The sequence below is a fragment of the Carcharhinus amblyrhynchos genome, chromosome 18 (assembly GCF_965287045.1).
Source record: "Carcharhinus amblyrhynchos chromosome 18, sCarAmb.v2.hapA, whole genome shotgun sequence".
NCBI lineage: Eukaryota > Metazoa > Chordata > Chondrichthyes > Carcharhiniformes > Carcharhinidae > Carcharhinus > Carcharhinus amblyrhynchos.
In genome coordinates, this window is record NC_137341.1 from 40,714,366 (window position 1) to 40,738,619 (window position 24,254).

Here is a 24,254-nt window from a genome sequence, read left to right on the forward strand (position 1 = left end):
GTGTAAGGATTCGCATTCTAATCAGTAATCTCTAAACTGTCTGTGCTTTATATGCTCTGTCTGAGGCCAGAACTCTCCATTCACCTGATGAAGGGGCTAACCCCGAAAGCTTGTGAGTATATTATCAAATAAATAGGTTGGACTAAAACCTGGTGTTGTCAGACTTTTTACTGCAATAAATGCTGGCCAGCCAGCGACACCCATGTCCTACAAATGAATAAAATAAAGGCCCAAAATTGGATGTGCGTCAAGTCAGCCCTTTGCAGAGACCCAAGTCAACCAATTTCTAGGCTGTTGTGTTTTTTAATTGCTGCTCAATTAGGCAGTCGCATGGCTGAAAGAGAAAGGTGAATAGAGAACTGTCTTCATTTTTATTGAAGGGACTGTATATCTCCAGCCAGCGATCGAGATAAAAGAATAACACAAGTAATTGCTCTTATCATTCAATGTGACATCTTCTACTTTCACCAGCAGATAATGGATATTTCTGAGTTAATAACGCACAGGATTTATCTTGTTCTGTCAATTCTAAAGCTGCTTCTGGCTGCATTGCTTTCCCTGCATCAGTCAAAGTTAAGATTTACGGATCTGTCAACTGGCTGCTTTCCCAAGTACTGCAGTTGGGTGTGTACTGCAATCTTTTAGCAGGTTGCATAAGGAATTCTTACCAACTTGGTCCTTTTTCAAAGGTAGTTATATGAGACAAAAGGCCCTGAATCAACATCCCAAACAAAACAAGAGCAAAGCCACACATTTGAGACACAATATGCTTTATTTGTTTCACTCCAAACTAAGACGCCCTCTTGATTAGTATGGACAAAACTAGAATTTATTTTTTTAATTGTCCCTTTCTGGCAACAGATTCCAAATTATACATACAAACTGGGAGAAATGCTGTCAATAATGTCAAACATGCATTGCAAGGTTGTACAACCGTTCAGGGTCTGTGTGTGTGTATATATTCTCGGATCACCAGCTAATTTCTCAGGAATTATTGTAGATTCAGTATTCAAATAAGGTTGCAATGATCCAAGTGGAAAGCAAATAAAGTCACACACAAAGAATAGTCAGCAGAAGAAACACATGGTCCAACTATTTGTAGTTTTGTGCCCAGGTCAAGAAAGGGAGAGAGAGAGTGTGCATTTATACGGCGACTTCCACGAACTCGGGATGGCCCAAGGCACTTTACAAGTCAATGGCGTGCAGCTCGAAGTGGAGTCGCCCTGGCAAGAATCAGGTGGGACGTTCAAACAGAAGAAGAGGCAAGCAGAAGAGGCTGAGGCCTTTCCACTCCTGTTCAGACCTGCCGGCAGCTGAGAGTTACTGGACCATCGGTTGGACATAGTTCCGTGGGAAAAAGCCAATGCGACCTCGGCACCTTCCTTTCCACCAGTTTGGGTCCGTGCTCTCCATAACTTCAATGATGTCGCCTCGATAAAAGATCAGCTCTGTTGGATCTTGGGGAGCAAAGTCAAAGCACGCCTGGACTTGTTCGGGCTTCTGTAACTAAAGTGAAAGAGCGATTTTTTTAAAAAAAAGATTCTTCAAGTTTATTTACTAGTGTCACAAACAGGTTTATATTAATACTGCAAATCCCCTAGTCGCCACACTCTGGTGCCTGTTTGGGTACACAGAGAGAATTTAGCATGGCCAATGCACCTAACTAGCATGTCTTTTGGACGATGGGAGGAAACCGGAGCACCTAGAGGAAACCCACGCAGATAGGGGGAGAACATACAAACTCCGCACAGACAGTGACCCAAGCCAGGAATCAAGCCTGGTCCCTGGCACTGTGAGGCAGCAGTGTTAACCATTGTGCCTTCGTACCACCCCATGAGACCAATAGTTCAGCAATTTAAACGAGACAAAACAGAAATTCTCCACCGTAATTTAACTTGATTTGATTTATTATTGTCACATGTATTGGGATAAACTGAAAAGTATTGTTTCTTGTGTGCTGTACCAAGCGTGCTGTTCATTGAGTACATAGGGGAGAAGGAATAGTTTGCAGAGGTTAGAGTTACAGCTAAAGTACTGCTAAGGATTTGGGAGGAGATCAGGGGGATGAAGATAATTATTTTTTATGTAGCGAGTTATGACCTGGAAAGCACTACCTGAATGGGAGTAGATTCAACAGTAACTATGAAAAGGGAATTGTATGTAGACCTGAAAGAGAAGACTTACAGGGATATGGGGAAACGACAGGAGAGTAGGGCTAATTAGATAGCATTCTGAAAGAATTGATATAAAGCATAATGTGTCAGTTTGTTGCTTCATCAGATAATGTCTCTATCCACTACAAGAGCCAATCAATTGTACCCTACATTGGACTGGATGGAAATAACAACATAGAAGATAGGAGCGGGAGGAAGCCTGCTCCACCATTCATTCTGATTATGGCTGATCATCCAACTGAATAGCCTAATCCTGCTTTATCCCCATATCCTTGGATCCCATTCATCCCAAGTGCTATATCTAGCTGCCTCTTGAATACATTCAATGTTTTGGTATCAACTACTTCCTCTTTGGGTGAAGAAATGTCTCCTCATCTCCATCCTAAATGGTCTACCCTGAATCCTCAGACTGTCACCCCTGCTTCTGGACTCCCCCACTATCGGGAGTATCCTCCTTACATCTGACCTGTCTAGTCCTGTTAGAATTTTATAAGTCTCAATGAGATCCTCCCTCATTCGTCCAAACTCCAGCGAAAACAATCCTGACCTAGTCAATCTCTCCTCATGCATCAGTCCCGCCATCCCTGGGATCAGCCTGGTAAATCATGTACTGTCATGTAGAACAGAGCCAAATGCAGTTATGAGCCAAGAGCGAAGTGTACATGGGCAGTATGGTGGCACACCGGTTAGCACTGCTGCATCACGGTGCCAGGGAACTGGGTTCAATTCCAGTCTCAGGTGACTATTTGTGTGGAGTTTGCACATTCTCCCCATGTCCACGTGGGTTTCCTCCAGATGTGTCAGTTTCCTCCCACAGTCTAAAGATGTGCGGGATCGGTGGATTGGCATGCTAAATTGACCCTTAGTGTTAGGGGTACTGGCTGGCTAAATATGTGAGGTTCCAAGATAGACCCTGGCTGGGATTGTTGTCAGCGCAGGCTCGATGGGCTGAATGGCCTCCTTCTACACTGCAGGAATTCGATGTTCAGCATAGAATAAAATCATAAACACTCGAAGACTTAATTTGCTGATTCGAATTTCAACAAATACTTTGGAAAAATATTTGCTTCAGTCAGTTCACTGGGGTAGTGGAATTATTGTTGGTTAAGGAAAGACAGGACATTGGAGCCCATTTGGAACATGATTGACAGCCTGGGGAAGATTGACATACCCCTCTTCACCGCCTGCTCAGAATCAATACTGGTGTCTTGCTCTCTCTCTCTCTTTGGAAATTACTGCAATAGGAATTGGCTGAACAAGTATTAGAGCCATAGTGAAGTTACAGCACAGAAGGAAGCCATTCAGCCCACTTTGTCCATGCCAGCCTCCGCAAATCCCATGTTCCTGCACACAGCTCATACCCCTGTAGTTTACAGCAGTTAAGGTGCAAATCCAGGTAGCTTTTGGAAGAGTTTAGGGTCTTTGCCTCCACCACCAATTCAGGCAGCGAATTTCACACACCCACCACCCTCTGCATAAAAGACCTTCTTTCTCATGTCCCTACTACACCTCCTTCCACTTATCTTGCATCTATATCCCCTAGTTCTAGAATTCTCCACCTATGAAAACAATTTTATTCTGTCCACTCTATCTGTTCCCCTCATAATTTTGTACACCTCTATCAATTTACCTCTTAGCCTTTTTTGTTCCAAGGAAAACAACCCCATCATTTCCAATCCCTCATCACAGCTACACTTTTCTAGCCCTGGCAACATTCTTGTAAATCTCCTGTTATGATCAGAAGGCAGTCATTGCATCCCTTAAAGAGGCAGAAAGAAGGATACACATGCCCTGCACAAATAGCAAGAATACTTGGCAGAGGTTTGCATTATACTGGAGATTTGTGCACACACTAGCCATAAATGAGAAAGTTTAAAGTTTATTTATTAGCATCACAGTGGGCTTACATTAACACTACAATGAGGTTATTGTGAAAATCCCCTAGTCACCACACTACGGTGTCTGTCAGCTACACTGAGGGAGAATTGAGCAGGGCTAATGTGCCTAACCAGCACGTCTTTCAGACTGTGGGAGGAAACTGGAGCACTTGGAGGAAATCCATGCAGACACGGGGAAAATGTGCCGACTCCACACAGACAGTGACCTGGAATCAAACTCAGGTTCTGGTTGCTGTGAGGCAGCTGTGCTAACATCTGTGCCACCATGCCACCCACCAGGGATAGATGTTATTCATGCCAGCATCCATCAGGCTTGCATTAAATAGAAGAAAACATGAACTCAATGCAGGATCCACTGATTAGGCAAAGCCAAGGTTCTGCTTTAAATTCTGAAGATTATAGGGGCAAGCCAATATATAAGGTTGAGGTCCTAGGATAGAATCTATAAGAATATGTATAGAATTAAATATACAAAGTTGATTTCAAGGAATACAATGCAACCACCAGCTCAATTTGCATATAGCATACCTCTTCATCAGGTTTTGTGTCTCTCAGGAAAATCTGTTGTTTCTTTGCAATGGTTGTGGTTCTGTAGAAGTCCACCAGCTCGTTCAGGGAATGAAACTTCTCCTCCCACAAGTAATATTTGCCTTCTTTATCACGAAGAACCTTAAAGTGTTGCACATGCTTTCCGTAGCTGTGGGAAAAGGTCAAGCTCTTTGAGAATGCAGGTTTCACATTTACAGTCAGTGTTCCAATTCGACTCATGCTGAACATGCATGATGAATATTACATGTATCACAATTGTATTGAACCACCTCAGAGTACAACTTGATCTACGTAGCCAACAAGGGAGGCAATGGCCCAGTGGTATTATCGCTAGACTATCAGTCTAGAAACTCAGCTAGTATTCTGGGGACCCGCGTTCAAATCCGGCTACAGCAGATGATGGAATTTGGATCCAATTTTAAAAAAAAGTCAGGAATTAGGAGTCTACTGATGACCTTCAAGGGTGACTAGGGGTAGACAAAAAGTGCTGGCCAGCCAGTGCTGCCCATGTTGAATGAATGAATGAGTTTAAAAAAACTTAAATACCATTGCACCCTTTGTAATGACCATTTTGAAATGTCTGTAATGTTTCTTTGACTGTACATGTCAAAGAAACATTACATTTCTTGTAAGGACTTCAGAGTGTAACATGATCAATGTCGAAACCTGAATATTATTGCACGTTGTGTGATGGCCAATTTGAAGTGTTCTTTCAGATATTTTACGAAAAAATAATATTGATAGAGATATAAACAGCATTCTGAGACAGGTACAGATACTAACAAGCCCAATTACCTGTCCTGTATATATGATATCTATCAGTCAGCTATTTTAAAGCATGCATTACTTTAAAATGGATATCCTCACCAACACCACATACCATTTCTCCATCACTCCTACATTTACTGACGCATTAGCTCCCGGTCCCCAAAAAACCTGATCTTTAAGTTCCCATTCTAGTGTTCAAATCCATTGACAGGCTCTCCCAATTTCTGTAACCTCCTCCAGCCCTCAGAAAGCTCTGCATTTCTCCAATTCTGGTCCCTTCCGCACTCAGACTTCCCTTGTCCCATCACTGGAAGTTGCCCAGCTCCACACTATGGAATTCCTTCCTGAAACCTTTCCATCTATCTCTCTCTTCATGATTAAGAACATAAGATCATTAGAAATAAGAGCAGGAGCAGGCCATTCAGCCCCTTGAGCCTGCTTCACCATTCAATAAGATCATGGCTGATCTGACTGCAGCTTTAACTCCACTTTCCAGCTCCATAATCCTTGACTCCGTTATCAATAATTATAATCAAGTCTAATTCAGCTTTAAATATATTTAGGCTCCAATTCTCTTTGTATAAGAGAATTCCAAACAATAAAGCTGGAATCTCACTACTGTTCATGCTACTGGGATTGTCCCATCCTACCATAGGGAATGGAGATTTGGCTGGTTGCCAAATTCTCGACTTCACTGCAGCAGAAGTTTGGTGTGAACGGCCAGTAAGATAGCACCCTAACAATCCCCTGAGCAAAGAAATTTCTCCTCATCTCCATCTTAAATGGGATGACTCTTTATTTTGAAACTATGCCCCTTGGTTCTAGGTCCCCTACACGGGGAAACAGCAACTCAGCAGCTACCCTGTCCATCCCCACCCCCGCCCCCAGAATGTTTTGCTTCAATAAGACCATCTCTCACTCTTCTAAACTTCAAGGACCAACCTGCTCAACCTTTCCTCACAAGATGAATGTTTTATCCCAGGAATCAGTCTCATGAACCACCATGTTCATCAAAATCCAGCTCTTTGGCTAAGCTCTGTCCCAATCTACTTACCTGATTTCTTTGGCTCACTGTCTATTTTTTCTGTTTCATTGCTCTCATGAAAAGCTTTGGAATAGTTTTCGATGGGAAAGATGCAATATAAATACAAGTTGTTGTTTAATACCTCCATTATGATCATAGACAAGTAATAACGACCCAATACCACCAACAGGGGTGGCACAGTGGTTAGCATTGCTGCCTCACAGTGCCAGGGACCTGGCTTCGATTCTAGCTGGGTCACTGTCTGTGTAGAGTTTGAACATTGTCTGCGTGGGCTTCATCCGGGTGCTCCAGTTTCCTCCTGCACTCCAAAGATGTGCACGGTCAGATGGATTGGCCATGCTAAATTGCCCCTTAGTGTCAAGAGGATTAACAGGATAAATACAAGGGGGTTATTGGGATGAGGCTTGGGTGGGATTGTTGTCAGTACAGGCTAGATGGGCCAAATGGCCTCATTCTGCACTCTAGGGTTTATATGATTCAGAAATTTCTTTCAACCCCAGTAGTTTCACAGAGATAATGACAAGAACATTCTTGTCACATCAGAGAGGTAAACCATGATCTCGTTCGAAAGCAGCTTTGCTGCAACGTATTTCTGAGAAAAATAAATTGTTCAGTTTTTCATTTTATTTCAACAATCACTGCTGAAGAGGTTACCCAAGCCATCAAGGGTATTAAGGAGGCAAGTGCACCGGGTCCGGATGGTCGAGGGTTGGAGGACATCCGTGATATCCATGAGACATATGACACCCGTATACCTCGCCTCTTCACACTGTGGCTGACCTCTAGAAAGATCCCGAACTGTATGAAACAGAGTCGGACAGTCCTTATACCCAAGTGCGAGGATACGGAACGCCTGAAAAACATAGACAACTGGCGCCCTATTACGATTGGTCCAATGCTGCTACGCCTATTTACAAAGATCATGGCGAAAAGACTGAGTGAGACAGTCGAAATAAACCCACGGCAAAAGGGGTTTTTAGCAGCCACTCCCGGATGCAACGAGAACATCGCAGTGTTGCAAAACATCATAAAGGGAGCTAAGAGAAAGGCAAGTTTCTAGTCTTGCTGAACGAAAACTAGTATGAACGTAAAACAAATGATTTGGACTGCAGCCACCAGTAAAGTGCCAGCCACCATTAATCTTTCTGCAACGTTCTGCAATCACAATAGTTTTACACACCGCAAGTCTTTGAATGAGACTCCTCTTACAGTGCCAATATTTGGGAAAATTATCTGCATGATTTTCTTGCCGGCTTGTTACCACCAATCGCTGGAATCTTGCCGGCATTTACTCCAGTGGGATCCCACCACCAAGGAGCAGCACACCATCTCCCACTGCTGTGAAACATGCCATGGACATACTGCCCACAGCATTGAGTTGGCCAAACTAATTTCATTTAGATTAAGATTGGCACCTCCAAATTCAGGGCATATATGCACCTCAATCTCAGATAAATGATAGCATGCTAAACAATGGCATTGCCTAGTCCCCATTTAAAGATAAATCAAGAGCCATTTATGTGAAATTGGAGGCACATCGCAACACTTATTTCCTATCTGTTCCTTCTTTCTTTCCCTTTTCTCTTTGGCTTTTATATTATTACTTTTTTCTCTTTCTCATTAGACCTATCGAACAAATGACATGGCAAACAACATCATAGCCCCACCTTGACTGAGGAATAGGGGCAAATGGGCTAAGAGGACCTATTCTCACTTGGTGTTTAGATGCTTATGAAATGCTCAAAGGGTTGATTGTACAGACAGCTGGCCTAGTAAATCGGAGGAGATTACAAAACAGTGAAGGAATGGGTCCAAAGCTGAGCACTGTAATGAATGCTCTACAACACGTTTCTGAACAAGCAGGACTACCCAGGACAATAGCCACTGTGGACTTTCAAGAAAAAAATTGTATTAGTTTAATTGAAGGTCTATTTGAATTATAATTGCCTTACTAAGAAAGCAAGTGTCCAAACGCAGCAAGACCTGGACAATATCCAGGCTTGGGCTGACAAGTGGCAAGTAACATTCGCACCACACATGTCCAGACAACGACCATCTCCAACAAGAGAGGATCTAACCATTGCCCCTCAATATTCAATGGCATGACCATCACTGAATCCCCCACTATCAAAATCCTGGGGGTTACCACTGACCATAAACTGGACAGGATTAACTATATAAATACCGTGGCTACAAGTGCAGGTCAAAGGCTAGGAATCCTGTAGCACTTGATCGTCTGCTGACTCCCCAAAGCCTGTCCACCATCTACAAGGAGTGTGATGGATTACTCTCCCTTGGCCTGGATGGAGGCAGCTCCAACAACAATAAGTAGTTTGATACCATCCAGGACTAAGCAATCTACTTGATTGGCACCCCAGTCACATACATCCATTCCGTCTACCTATCACACATAGTGGCAGGAGTGTGTACCATCTACAAGATGCAATGCAGGAACTCACCAAGAGTCCTTGATAGCTGCCAAACCTATGACTGCTACCATTGAACAAGAGCAGCATTGACATGGGAACACCACTCCCTGGATGTTCCTCTCCAAGTCACTCACCATCCTGATTTGGCCATTCCTTCATGGTCCCGGGATCAAAATCCTGGAATTCCCTGTCTAACAGCAGTGTGGGTGGACCTACACCACATGGACCACAGCGATTCAAGAAGGCAGCTCACCATTGCCTTTTCAAGGGCAATTTTAGGGATGGATAATAAATGTTGGCGACATCCCATGACTGAATAAATGAAAAAGGGTTGTGTTTAAAACCAATCATGAATCAAACTTGGCCTTTGTTTGTCTGGAAATATAAGAGGAAGAAGTCTCACAGCACCAAGTTAGAGTCCAACAGGTTTATTTGGTAGCACAAGCCACATGCTTTCAGAGGGCTGCTCCTTCATCAGGTGACTCAACTGTGAGACTTCTTACTGTGTTCACCCTAATCCAACGTCGACATCTCCACCTCAATATAAGAGGAAGCCAGGCAGGATTTCAGAATCATACATTATGCTCAGGATTTGAGCTGATAATTATAACTTTAATTATTTCACAAAATGCTTATTCAAGAAAGAACATGATCCCACTGTAACTGTGCTTAATATAACTGCAGCATAGCATACTATTTCGGTGCTGAACATCTGGTGCGAAACAACATTATTATAGCACCATGAACACAGCAAAACTTTGTAATGTGCTTCACAGGTGCATAATCAGACAAAAAGATTGACACTAAGACAAAGAAGGAGATATTAAGGTAGGTGACCAAAAGGAAGAGAGAAGTAAAGAAGCAGAGGGATGCAGAGAGTGGCACAGTGACACAGTGGTTAGCACTGCTGCCTCACACACCAGAGACCCTGGTTTAATTCCTGGTTTGGGTCACTGTCTGTGTGGAGTCTGCACATTCTCCCCGTGCCTGTGTGGATTTCCTCCAAGTGCTCTGGTTTCCTCCCACAGTCCGAAAAACAGGCCGTACCCAAACAGGCGTCGGGGTGTGGCAACTCAGGGATTTTCACAATAACTTCATTGCAGTGTTAACGTAAGCCTCCTTGTGACACTAATAAATAAATACATTTAAATAAGCTTTAGTGAGGAAATACATTTGCTTAAGATCTAAGCAATGGAAGGTGTTACGTATTTTGGAGCATTGCCCCTTCAAGGGAACAGGTCAGGTGAACCTGGTATGGTTATCTACCCGGGGTCCACCCTGAGAGGCCAATTGTCCATTGGAGTGTGGAGCAAGGGAGACCTGTAGTAAATACCTGTGTTCCCTGACACTTAAAAGTTTATTTATTTATTAGTCACAAGTAAGGCTTACATTAACACTGCAATGAAGTTACTGTGAAGTTCCCCTAGTCGCGTGTCTGTGGGTGAGTTCTTGAGGATACACCTCAGTAGTAAAGAATTTAACAGAAGAAAAGGCTTCAATGATGTAGGAGAGATTGTTGGGGTTGTTCGATAGGCCAGCATTAGGGGGACACAGAGTCCTCAGGGGATGGTAGAACTGGAGGGGGTAAGCATGTTGCTGTAGAAATTGATCCAGTCTTGACCACCCCATCATTGACATTTGAATGTGTTGTTTTCATTGTAGCAGAGAAAACTGAGGGGCGACCTGATCGAGATGTACAAGATTATGAGGGACGTGGAAAGAGTGGATAGGGAGCAGCTGTTCCTCTGAGTTGAAGGGTCAGTCATGAGGGGACATAAGTTCAAGGTGAGAGGCAAGAGGAAAAACTTTTATTCCCCAGAGGGTGGTGACGGTCTGGACTGCGCTGCCTGGGAGGGCGGTAGAGGCTGGTTGCCTCATATCCTTTAAAAAGTACCTGGATGAGCACTTGGCACATCATAACATTCAGGGCTATGGGTCAAATGCTGGTAAGTGGGATTAGCTGAGGACGTTAGGTGTTTCTCATGTGTCAGTGAAGACTCAATGGGCCAAAGGGCCTCTTCTGCACTGTTATGATTCTATGATGACCATTAATCTGAAATAGGCTTTACATCAATGCTGAAACTTGCAACCATCTACAGTCAACTTTATTCGAGGAAATCAAAAGAGAAAATGTTGGATAATCTCAGCAGGTCTGGCAGCATCTGTAAGGAGAGAAAAGAGCTGACGTTTCAAGTCCAGATGATCTTTTGTCAAAACTCATTTGGATTCGAAACGTCACCTCTTTTCTCTCCTTACAGATGCTGCCAAACCTGCTGACTTTTTCCAACATTTTCTCTTTTGGTTTCAGATTCCAGCATGTGCAGTAATTTGCTTTTATTAGAGGAAAACTTGGGTGAGGAACTGAGGCTCATGGTAAAGGATCTGTTGTTAAGTAGTCTAAAATACATTTCTTCAACTCATCCTCCGGTTTATCTTTGCTCATTTGATTCATCCAATCCATCGGAAGATTAAAATCACCCACAATTGTAGCAGTATATTTCTTACAATGCCAAATATTCCTTGGTTTATGCTCTGCCCTACACTGTAGCTAATATTAGGGTGGGGGGGGGTGCTATAAATGATTTCTTTCCCTTGCTATTTGTTATTTCCACCCAAACTGATTCTACATCTTGATCTTCTGAGCCAGGATCATTTCTCAGTTACCGTATCAATCTCATCCGTTCTTTACACAACAACCCAGGCTCATTTTCCTTTCTCCCTATTTTTCTGAAACGTCAAGTACCTTTTGATTCCCAGCCTTGGCGTCCTTATGGATTCAATATTAACTTTGATACAGAAGGCTAGGCTGAGGGGAATGTGTTTTTTGTCCAGGAAAAGGAATCCACTGCGACCAATTATATTAAAGTCTCACTTTCCCAGAGTTCTTGAGAGTGAATGTGTAACAGGACGGCGCTGCCCGCCTGTGAGAATGAGATTGCAGGTGAATTTGTGGAGGAACGCCTTCTATCAAAATCTACATTGTTACTGTCATCCCCTGATTAAAGTAAAGAAAAAAGAAAATTACAGCGCAGGAACAGGCCCTTCGGCCCTCCAAGCCCGCACCAACCATGCTGTCTGACTGAACTAAAACCCCCTACCTTTCCCAAGACCATATTCCTCTATTTCCATTCTATTCTTGTATTTGCCAAGATGCCCCTTCAAAGTCACTATTGTATCCGCTTCCACTACCTCCCCCAGCAGCGAGTTCCAGGCACCCACCACCCTCTGTGTAAAAAAACTTGCCTCGTACATCTCCTTTAAACCTTGCCCTTTGCACCTTAAACCTATGTCCCCTAGTAACTGACTCTTCCACCCTGGGAAAAAGCTTCTGAACATTCACTCTGCCCATGCCCCTCATTATTGTGTAGACTTCTATCAGATTGCTGAGAGAAGGAAAGGTGATGTCAGAATGGGAGGAGTGCCAGCTATAATTTGATTTTCTTTGCCTCATTCATTTTCATATACAACATTTCATAATGCTGCTAATTTAAAAGTCAAACCACACCATTGGCCAACGGTGAAATCACCAAGCACAGACAGATTATAGTTTGGCTGAGTCAGTAAAACAAGTGTCAGCCTGGAACATGTCCTCGGGGTGAGGCTTTGATGTAACAACTCCAAGGACCTCCAGCAGAGCCAGGCTGACAAGACAGGAGATCTGATATAGGTCAGCCAATCTTACAACAGTCTGCAACAATGAATGGAGTGACTTCACTTCCAAAGGAACTAAAAGACTTTGTTAGGAGAGACAAGTCGGGGCCCAACATATAGCTGCTTCTTCTGCTCTCCACCTAACCACTCCCCCTCACCCCGTAACCACCCAGAATTTCAATCTGAGGACCTACAGGCTTAAACTAGTGAAAATCAAAGGCAGGATTAATTGGATAAACTGTTGGAAATGTGGGGAACTTTTGATTATTTCTTACCAAACACTGCATGTACTGATACTCCACTGAGAGAGCTTTGAGTGGCACGGTGGCACAGCGCCAAAGGCCCAGGTTCAATTCCAACCTTGTGTCATTGTCTGTGTGGAGTCTGCATATTCTCCCCATGTCAGTGTGGGTTTCCTCTGAGTGCTCCTCTTCCCTCCCACAGTTCAAAGATGTGCTGGATAGGTGGATTGGCCATGCTAAATTGGCCCATAGCTGGAATTTTGCCATCCCACCCGCCACGTGAATTGGAGTGGGTGAGGAGCGAACCATGCAAAGATCTGTTGACCTCGAGCGGAATTTTACGATTTCAGGATGAGCAAGGCTGTAAAATCCTACCCACAGTGTCAGGGTAAATGCATGGGGTTATGGGGATAGGGCCTGGATTATTATTGGTGCTGGTTGGATGGGCCGAATGGTCTCCTTCTTCACTGTGGGGATTCAGTGATTTGCCTTTTGAATGGCTGAAGAGCTTTTGACTATTTAGTTACTGGACAATTTTAGGAAGCAAGAAAGAGAAAGGATTCCATTATAGAGGGAAGATCAAGCATGAATTAATACCAAACTTACAGTCAAAACATGTTCAGCTGTTTTTTTTCATTCATTCATGGGACAAGGGGTATCGTTGGCTGGCCAGCATTTATCGCCTATCCCTAGTCCAGATATCTTATTGAATTCAAATTCTACCATCTGCTGTGGCGGGATTCGAACCCAGGTCCCCAAAACATTAGCTGAGTTTCTGGATTAAAGGTTTAGTGATAATACCAGATATCTGGAATAAGAATTTATTGATGAACATGAAACCATTGTCGATTGTCGGAAAAACCCATCTGGCTCGCTAATGTCCTTTAGGGAAGGAAATTTGCTGTCCTTATCTGGTCTGGCCTACATGTGACTCCAGAACCACAGCAATGTGGTTGACTTTCAACTAGGCCATCACCTCCCTTACACGTTTAATCACATTAAAACATTGAGTATTTCTTCTCTTCGCTATAATCATTGCTTAGACTGATCTTTTACTCTTGGTTTGTAAGAGGTACTGTATGTAAATCTTAAGAGGGTATTTAATGGGAGCATCTTCAGTACTTGAACGTGATTAACAGCTGAACGTATTTTGACTCAAAGTTTAGCATTAATTCAGGGAGGACCTTCCTTAGAAAAAGGAACTCTTCCTTTAATTTTCCTTCTTTCTACATGAACAATAGGAGAACAAGAAAATCTTTCAATAATTAATGCATTTGACTTTTATTTATTTAAACCTATAAACATGCAGTTTGCAATGCAGGGTGCTTGGGAGGTGCAGAGTAGCTGAATAGTGGACTCCGACTAGTTTGCTAACAAAGTCTATTGGCTCCTCTGCAGGTGAAATGAGTCCATTATTATTGCACAATGTTACATAATAGCTCCAGATCCAAGTCCCAAGTGTGGACACACTAAGCCAAGGGTTAGTGTTAGATATCTCTTACATAAACAACTGAATGATGTGAGTCAGTGTTTGACAGCCTATCAGTTGCGTAATGTCATTAGTCTGGGCAGGGGGGGTGCACAGCAGCACAGTGGTTAGCACACCAGGTGCTCCAGTTTCCTCCCACAGACCAAAGATTAGGTTGATTGGCCATGCTAAATTGTCTCAGTGTCAGGGGGACTAGCTCAGGTAAATGCAAGGGGAATAGGGCCTTGGTGGGATTGTGGATCTTGCTCGATGGGCCAAATGGCCTCCTTCTGCACTGTAGGATTGTACGATCTTAGGGTAAAGTACATCTTCGACAATTCACATTGATGCAACATCAGAATTTATATCTTGCTGCATTTTAATTGGGATTACAAATCACGCAAGATAACGGATATCATTATAATCAGAGAAGGGCCTTTAACTTCTGGTCCTGTGGCCGTGGAGGGCGGTTCGAGAGGCCCCAGTCAATGCTAACTGTCGGATCTGAGGAATGGTTATTGTACCTTATCTCCAGCAGGCAGAGGGAGTTTAAAATCTGGGCAAGCCTTGTAGGTTGTAAAATCATCTTTCAATGTGTTGATTCCGTGTGTCAATGTTTAGTAAATGATTTACAGGTTTAAGCGGCTGTGGGAGTACAACTCAGCCACTTCATGCTTAGGTTTCAACTCCAAATCTGCAAAGGTCGGATCAACATTTCTCTTTGATCTCCCTTGGCTGTCGTCGTAAGCCAACACCTAATAATTACAAACTGAGAAATTTTATTCTAACAATATTTATTTTTTCCATTCATCAGTTTGAAGAATGTCTCAACTTTACTGGAACTTATGCATTATTGATTTCAAGTGCTGCCTGTTTTGTGTCGTCACCACGTTTTGGTGAGGTTTTACTAATTAGTTCATCTTGATGAGGCCAAGTTGTTTTTATACGTTCACGGGGCACGGGCATCACTGACTGGCCAGCATTTATTGTCCATCTTTAGTTGCCCTTGGAGGGCAGTTGTGAGTCAACCACATTGCTGTGACTGTGGAGTTACATGTAGGCCAGGCCAGGTAAAGACAACAGATTTCCCTCCCTAAAGGACATTTGTGAACCGGATGAGTTTTTCCAACGATCGACAATGGTTTCATGGTCATCAGTAGATTCTTAATTCCAGATGCTTTTTCTTATTCAATTCAGGGCGGCATTGTGGCACTATGGTTAGCGCTGCTGCCTCACAGTGCCAGGGAACTGGGTTCGATTCCCAGTTTGGGTCACTGTCTGTGTAGAGTCTGTAAATTCTCCGAGTCTGTGTTGGCTTCCTCCAGGTGTTCCAGATTCCTTCCACAGTCCAACAGAGATGTTGATTGGGTGCGTTGGCCATGCTAAATTCTCCGTCAGTGTATCCAAACAGGTGCTGGGGTGAGGTGACTAAGGGATTTTCACAGTAACTTCATTACAATGTTAATCATAGAATCATAGGAAAACTACAGCACAAACAGGCCTTTCGACCCACAAGTTGCGCTGATCTTATTTCTACCTACTAGGCTTACTATAACCCTTAATCCTATTAAGCCCCATGTACTCATCCAGAAGTCTCTTAAAAGACCCTAACAATTTTGCCTCCACCACCACCGACGGCAGCTGATTCCACTCACTCACCACCCTCTGAGTGAAAAACTTACCCCTGACATCTCCTCTGTACCTACTCCCCAGCACCTTAAACCTGCATCCTCTTGTGTCAGCCATTTCAGCCCTGGGGAAAAGCCTCTGAGAGTCCACCTGATCAATACCTCTCATCGTCTTACACACCTCTATCAGGTCCCCTCTCACCCTTTGTCTCTCTAAGGAGAAAAGATTGAGCTCTCTCAACCTATCCTCATAAGACATGCCACCCAATCCAGGTAACATCCTTGTAAATCTCCTCTGCGCCCTTTTAATGGCTTCCACATCTTCCTGTAAAGAGACGACCAGAACTGAGCACAGTACTCCAAGTGGGGTCTGACCAGGGTATAATAAAGCTGCAGCATTATCTCCCGACTCCTAAACTCAATTCCTCGATTAATGAAGGCCAGTACACCATACACCTTCTTAAACACATCCTCTACCTGCGAAGCTGATTTGAGAGTCTATAAACTCAGACCCCAAGATCCTTCTGATCTTCCACACTGCTAAGAGTCTTACTCTTAATATTGTATTCCTTCATCCCATTTGACCTGCCAAAATGGATCACTACACATTTATCCGGGCTGAAGTCCATCTGCCACTTCTCCGCCTAGCCGTGCATCCTATCTATGTCGCACTGCAACTTCTGACATCCCTCTAAACTACCCACAACACCTCTGATCTTCGTGTCATCGGCAGACTTACCAACCCATCCCTCCAGTTCCTCATCCAGGTCATTTATAAAATGTAAGCCTACTTGTGACAATAATAAATAAACTTTTACTTTAAACAAATTCCACCACCTACTACGGCAGGATTCAAACCCGGGTCCCCAGAACATTCGCTGAGTTTCTTGATTAATAGCTGAATGATAATACCACCAGGCCATCACCTCCCCTTCAATTATCATTAGTCAATGATAGACTTGCGATAGTCGATATATAGGATTTTCCGCTGCTGATCGTGTTGGGTGGGTCCAACAATTGGAGTGGAAAACATTGCGAGATCAGCCAAATTGTGTTTCACTTTGACATAAACATTTGATGCAATTGTCCCTCCCAACCCCGTGCCCCAATTAGTGGCATTTCCTTATGTTCAACATCAGAACATCAGCTCGCACATGGTATAGCCACTTAGTAAAATAAAGGTTTACACTGACCCTAGTCGCCACAGTCTGGTGCCTATTTGGGTCAATGCACCTCACCTTTCAGAATGTGGGAGGAAGTCAGAGCACCTTGAGGAAACCCACACAGACACACAGGGAGAACGTGCAGACTTTACACAGACAGTGACCCAAGCCAGGAATCAAACCCCTGCTGTGAAGCGGCAGCGCTAACCACTGTGCTACCATGTCACCCAACTTACACAAATCAAAGTTGATTAGGGCTCGTTAACAGAGGGAGACTGGAAATGTTCAACTTCTTGGAACTCTCATAAGGTGTCAACCTTTATAGCCCTCATTTTAAGTCTGTCCAAACAATAAGTAAATTTCATTAAGCATGATACTCAGAGGGAGCGTGTGAATTACCCTTACAATGCACCATATCAGTCCTGATCTACTGAAAAGGGAACAACAAATTTTGAACTGCAACAACCTCTCACCATGCTCAATTATATCGCTTCGAATCTAAGGCAGGAAGTTGCTGTCAAACAAGTGATTATCTTGTTTCTCAGTGCTTTGTGTTAGTGGAGGCAATGCCTCTGAAGATTGCTGAGGCAGGGACATTGATGTGAGCATTTTAAATGCTTGTAGGGGAAAATCCCTCAGTAATTTTCTGGGTTTAACGTGAAATTGCAAGCACCACTGCAAAGGATGCCAGAATCATACAGGTAACTTCACATGCAAGGCAGATCTAGCCCAGAGTTAAAGTAAAATTTATTTATTAGTCACAAGTGGGCTTACATTAACTCTTCAATGAAGTTACTGTGAAAATCTCCACTCCAGCACCTGTTCAGATACACTGAGGGAGAATTTAAGTTGGTCAATGTACCTAAGTGGTACGCCTTTCAGGCTGAGAGAGGAAACCGGAACAAACCCCCGCAGACACAAGAGAGAACATGCAAACTCCACACAGACAGTGACTCAAGCTGGGAATTGAACCCAGGTCCCTGGTGCTGTGAAGCAGCAGTGCTAACCACTGTGCCACTATGTCGCTCCCAAGTTGCAACTGTTCTCAAGTAAGCACCTCCTGCAGACCAATGCCAACACTATTTGCTTATTTATGAGATGTACCATGGGTTAATTTGGAACAGGTTTCCACAGGCTGGTTGCTCCCACCCATTACAATTCCTACGGGGGACGGGATGGGAAAATTCCACCCTTAGAATTATAGAATCATATAGTGCAGAAGAGGCGCTTCTGCCCATGGAGTCTGCACCCAAACACGAGAAAGACCTGAACTCCAATCTAATTTCATCGACCAGCATATAGTTTATAGCATTGAATGTTATGATGTGCTCCTCATGCATCGTACACAGAACCCATATCACAATCAAAGGGCAGAAACTACAGGCAGTGGACCAGTTCACTTATCTTGGCAGCCCCCTCTCCCAAGCAGTGACTATTGATACAGAAGTTAACTGCAGAATAGCAAAGACAAGTTCTGGTTTATTAGACTGCACTCCACTGTATGGAAACGTCGAGAAATCAGCCCAGCAACAAAACTGAAGGTCTACAACGCCATGGTACTCACTACCCTCCTGTACGCCTGTGAAGTGTGGACTATTTATCGAAGGCATGCAAGACAGCTCAATCATTTCCACATGACTTGTCTTCGCAGAATACTACGTATCAGATGGCAAGACAAAGTACCAGACACTGAAGTTCTCTCTAGAGCAAGTCTACCATCAGTCCACACACTGCTGATGAGGGCAGGTCATGTGATCGGTATGGCAGATGAGCGCGTACTCAAGCAGCTCTTCTTGGGGAACTCTCTGTTGGGAGACACTCGCATGAGGGCAAAAGAAACGTTTCAAAGACACACTCAAGGCCCCCCTGAAGTTGCTTGATGTAGACATGACTACATGGGAAACGCTGGCACAAAACCGCCCTACCTGGCGCTGCCTCACCCACAAAAGCTGTCAAGCTTAAGAAGCAAGGTGTATTGCGCACAACTTAAGCGCGAGCTGCACAAGTCCAGAGCCACCAGCGCAACAACTATAGTGCCTACACAAGTCTGTCCAATATGTGCTCGGACGTTCTGTGCTCGAATTGGCCCGATCAGTCATCTTCGGACACACCACATTCAGCCTCAAAATGACTGATGGTGTCGAGGTCCTCATTGGTGACAATGGTCAAACAACGACTGTACCAAATTCAGCTTACTCCCAAGTTTGTTAGCTACTGATATCACAAATACTGAACAGCATTGCATTGAAGTGCTGTTTAAAGAGCCTCTCAGCATTCTCCCATTTTTATCACCACTCAATCAAACATCAGATGATTGCTAACATCTCCATTTCACGTAGCTCCACCACTGCGGTTGTTTAAATCCTTGCAGATAACAGTAGACATTGGGCAAAATTTTCCATTGATTCCAGCAGGACTGGAAGATCCCGCCATCTGATAGTGGCATCCATCTCCATCACCACTGTGGGCGGGATGGAAAATCCCAGCCATTACATTTTAATGGTCTTCTGAGCATCCCAGATTCCGATCCAGCCACGATGGTGACCACAGCTGCAGCTGCCCAGGCCCCAAGCTCTGTAAGTGCCTCTCTATATCACTCTGCCTCCCTACCTCATTGTTTTCCTTCAAAACCTTCCTTAAAAATCCTACCTGTTTGATCATCTGCCCTGACACCTCCTTATGCAGCCCATGTCTTATTTACTTTCATAATACTCCTGTGAAACACCTCAGGGTGTTTTATTCCCATAAAGGTGCTAATGTTTGCATTTTTTTCTATCTTACAAATTTCCCACAGTTTTATTACTGAAATATTTTCTTAGAACCCATCTGAGACTCATAGAATCCTTACAGTGCAGAAGGAGGCCATTCTGCTCATCGAGCCTGCACTAACTCCTGCACCAGTTTACCCCATGACCCCACATATTTACTCCGCAAATCTTCGCCCCCCACCCCCCCCACCCCAATCCCCATAACCGCTCACATTTATCATGGCTAATCCATCTAATTTACACATCTTGGGACCCTAAGGGGCAATTCAGCGTGGCCAATCCACCTAACCAGCATATCTTTTGGACTGTCGGAGGGAACCCAAACACCCGGAGGAAGACCCCACACAGACACAGGGAGAATGTGCAAACTCCACACAGTCACCCAAGGCCAGAATTGAACCCGGGTCCCTGGCGCTGTGAGGCAGCAGTGCTAACCACTGTGCCACTGTGCCACCCAAAAATATGTGGAAAGATACAGGTGATGTATTTTGCTTGTCTTTAATGCTCCACCTTTGATGGGGAATGTTTTGTGAATAAAAGGGTGTTTGTTACCCTCTGCACTTGAACAGTGAACCTATTTCGAAGTAGGATCGTAGGGCGGGATTTCTCCGGCCACGGTCTCACCGGAACAGGAAAATCCCGCCCGAGGTCAACGGATCTTTGTGTGGTCCGACCCCCATCCATTACAATTCCTATGGGGGGGACAGGCAGGAGAGTTCCATCCTGAGAATCATAGGATCATGCTATGGAGAAGAGGCCTTTCGGCCCATTGAATCTGCACCCAGACACGAGAAAGACCTGAACCCCCACCTAATCCCATCTACCAGCATATAGTCTATAGCTTTGAATGTTATGATGTGCCAAGTGCTCCTCCTTGTGCATTTTAAAGGATGTGAGGCAACCCACCTCTAAGACCCACCCAGGCCCTGCATCCCAGATTGTCACCAACCTCTGGGTAAAAAAGTTTTTCCTCACATCCCACTGAAACTATGTTCCCTCGTGACTGACCCTTCAAGTAAGGGGAACAGCTGCTCCCTGTCCACTCTGTCTATGCCCCTCATAATCCTGTACACCTCAATCAGGTCATCTCCCCCCAGTCTTCTCTGCTCCAACCAAAACAACTAGCTTAGTACATAACGCTTCTGAGACATCAATCTTTCTTTGATAATATCCCTGCAATTATACCTTGGGATGTTTTACTATGTTAAAGGTGCTATAAAAATTCAAGTTATTGTTGTGAAGCAACGTGCTGCATGATAAAAGTGGAAGGAACTGAGTTGCAAGATGATGGAACTGAAAATGGTACAAGTTCTGCACAAGCCTGACATTAACATGTATATTATTTATGCAATTGTTTATGGATTGTTTGGAAAGCTGTGCTGGATCAAACCTCTTGGAAGTGCCCAATGTTACTGTGCAGTAAAATTATCCCAATAAAATTATTAGTTGAGCTGCACATTTTAACACTGGAAAAATCCGGATGTTTTCTGGGAGAAAGTTTAATAAAAGAAAGTCCAAAAATTGCACTACTTGAAATTCTATGATACGAAACCCTAATTCTTTTAGGGTTGGGGGGGTGGGGGGACAAATTGAAAACCTCACCCTTGACGTGCTTTGTGAAACTGGGCGAATTCACTGCTTTCGCAGAGTGACCAGACGAGTTGGCTTGTTTCAATCACTGCAATAATAAAGCTGTCAGCAAAACATTGCCTCAGTCTGCAAAAGGCAGCTGTGGAGACAAGCTACTTGAGTTCAATTCCGGCCTCGGGTCACTGTCTGTCTGGAGTTTGCATGTTCTGCCCGTGTCTGTGTGGGATTCCTCCGGGTGCTCTGGTTTCTTTCCACAGTCCATAGATGTGCAGGTTACTTTGACTGGCCATGCAAATTGACCCTAGTGTCAGCGGGATTAACAGGGTAAATATATGGGGTTATGGGAATAGAGCTTGGGAGAGATTGTGGTCAGTGCAGACTTCACGGGCCGAATGGCCTTCTTCTGCACTGTAGGGATTCTATTCTATGATTATAATAGAGTCCCATCACGCAGAAAGAGGCCATTTGGCCCATCAATTCTGCACTGACTTGCCAAAAGAGCATCTTACCCAGGCCCACCTCCCTCACCTTATAACCACGCACATTTTACCATGGCTAATCCACCTAAACTGTGCATCTTTGGATACTAAGGAACAACTTAGCATGGTCAATCCACCTAATCTGCACATCTTTGGACTGTGGGAGGAAACCAGAGCACCTGGAGGAGGAACATGCAAATTCCACGCAGACAGTCACCCGAAGCATGAACTGAACCTGGGTCCCTGGCATTGTGAGGCAGCAGTGCTAACCACTGTGCCAACACTCTACCACACAGACAGGCAAAGAAAACTTGATTTTTCAAACCCTTATTTACATGCAGCATTTAAATTCTTAAAATCTAACCGGGTCCTTGGCTTGAGCAAGAAAAAGAATTTGTGATTGTGTTTGGCTCTTAACTGCCCGCTGAAATGGCTGAGCAAGCCATTCAGTGCAAGTGCAATTAAGAATGGGCAATAAATGCTGGCCCTGCTAGCAATGCCCACATCCCATGAATGAAAATGTTTAAAAAGTCATGTAAACAGCATCGTGTTTCTGTACTTGGTAATGTTTTGTTTACCAATACCCTACTTGTTTATTCCATCCTCATTCAAAGACAATGACTCAATGCTGAGGCCCATGGCTACTGTCAACTGTCTGGAATCTTGCTCGAGTCAACTGTCCAGTCACCGTATGTTACCCTGGAAAAGCTAGCAAAAAACCAACAGCTCTGCAGCAAATGTAAGTATTGGCTGAAGGATTGTAACAACCAAACAGAATTGAATTTTTTACTTTAAAATATTATAGATGTGTTAAGTTATCATGAATGGGTGGCCCAGTGGTTAGCACTGCTGCCTCACAGCACCAGAGACTCGGGTTTGATCCTGGCTTGTCTGTGTGGAATCTGCATGCTCTCTCCATGTCTGTGTGGGTTTCCTCTGGGTGCTCCGGTTTCCTCCCAAAGATGTGCAGGTTAGGTGCACTGGGCATACTAAATTCTCCTTCAGTGTACCCAAACAAGTGCCAAAGTGTGGGCAACAAAGGGATTTTCACAGTAACTTCATTGCAGTGATAATGTAAGCCTATTTGTGACACAAGTAAATAAACTTTTAAAAAAATTGGCCCATATTCAATGTACTATAGCTAAATGATGGAGCAATGGGCAGGATTAGGATGGAGCGATGGAAAGGATTTTGCAGGCAGTAGTGAAGGAACAGAGTTTTCTATTTCACACCAGTTTTTATAGGCTATAAAATGTCTGTTACAGCACAGCATCATCTACAGTACATCCGTGGGGTCTGTGAGCAAGATAAGTAAGGCTCTTCAATCAGCCTGATCGGCTGACAATTTAACTCACTAACTTCGCTAACAAAGTTCAAATCAATTCTGAAGAACAGCAGTTTATATTTTGGGTTGGGACATTGGGGTCAAATGGGGAACCTTACGAGAATTTTTTTGCCCTTTAACAAATCTCAAAACCACTTCCACGCAATGCACAGAGCTGCGTACACAGCAGTCAGAATATGGAATTTGCACATCAACGTGGGTTTTCTCTGGAACCTCCAGTTATCTGCCACACTCCAAAGATGCACCGGCTAAGCTGATTGGCCATGCTAAATTGCCCTTTAGCGTCAGGAGGATTAGCAGGGTAAATGCGTAGTGCGAAGGGAATAGGGCTTGGCTAGGATTGTTGTCGGCGCAGGCTCAATGGGCTGAATGACATCTTCCTGCCCTGTAGGGATTCGATGATTCTATGATATTTGCGGGAGTTGCTATGTGCAAATTATTACATTTTCTACATTACAACAAACATCCTTTTCAAACATTCTCATTTGTTGTAAGAATTGCTTGAACCGACAGAACGGTGGGAACCTGAAGCTCACTGCCGCAGGAAGTGGTTGAGGTGAACAGTATAGATGTATTTACGGAGAGGTTAGATTAGCATTAAAGGTAAAGAGAATTGCCAGCTCTGTTGATGAAGTTAAATGAGGAAGGATGGGAGGGAAATCTGGGGAAGCATACTCACTAAGATGGACAGGACCAAATTACACAGCCTCAGATGGAGCTCACAGCTCTAATGCAAAGAGCCACAAGAGATGTGTTTCACAAGAGCACAAGAGATCGAAGCAGGAGGAGGCCACTTCAAGCCTGCCCTGTCCTTCAATACAATCATGGCTGATCTATGCCAGCCTTAACTCCTTTTCTGCGCCATTTTCCCTTATTCCTCTGTAATAACTGCATGGAGGTGAAAGTCCCATCTCCAAGTTACTTTATTTACACCATAGATCAGTACTCCCTGCTGAAAGCAGGCTGGGAGTCTGACACACCTGCTTTAAACAGGGAGCATGAGGCTCCCAGACTTAACCATCAATTAAGATTTATCTGGTAGTTCATACTCTCGCAA

General features: G+C 44.0%; 1 protein-coding gene across 1 annotated transcript in view; it reads right to left on the bottom strand.

The window, feature by feature from the left end:
* Window positions 1-766: 766 nt before the first annotated feature.
* LOC145354693 (GRB2-related adapter protein-like) overlaps window positions 767-24,254 on the bottom strand; it is a 54,038-nt gene continuing 30,550 nt past the window's right edge. Inside the window, exons 4-5 of the mRNA XM_080206135.1 lie at window positions 4,601-4,769; window positions 767-1,506 (exon numbers count right to left, since the gene is read on the bottom strand). Coding sequence (XP_080062261.1) covers window positions 1,321-1,506; window positions 4,601-4,769 — 355 coding nt within the window. The 3' untranslated portion in view covers window positions 767-1,320. The remainder of the gene's footprint in view (window positions 1,507-4,600; window positions 4,770-24,254) is intronic.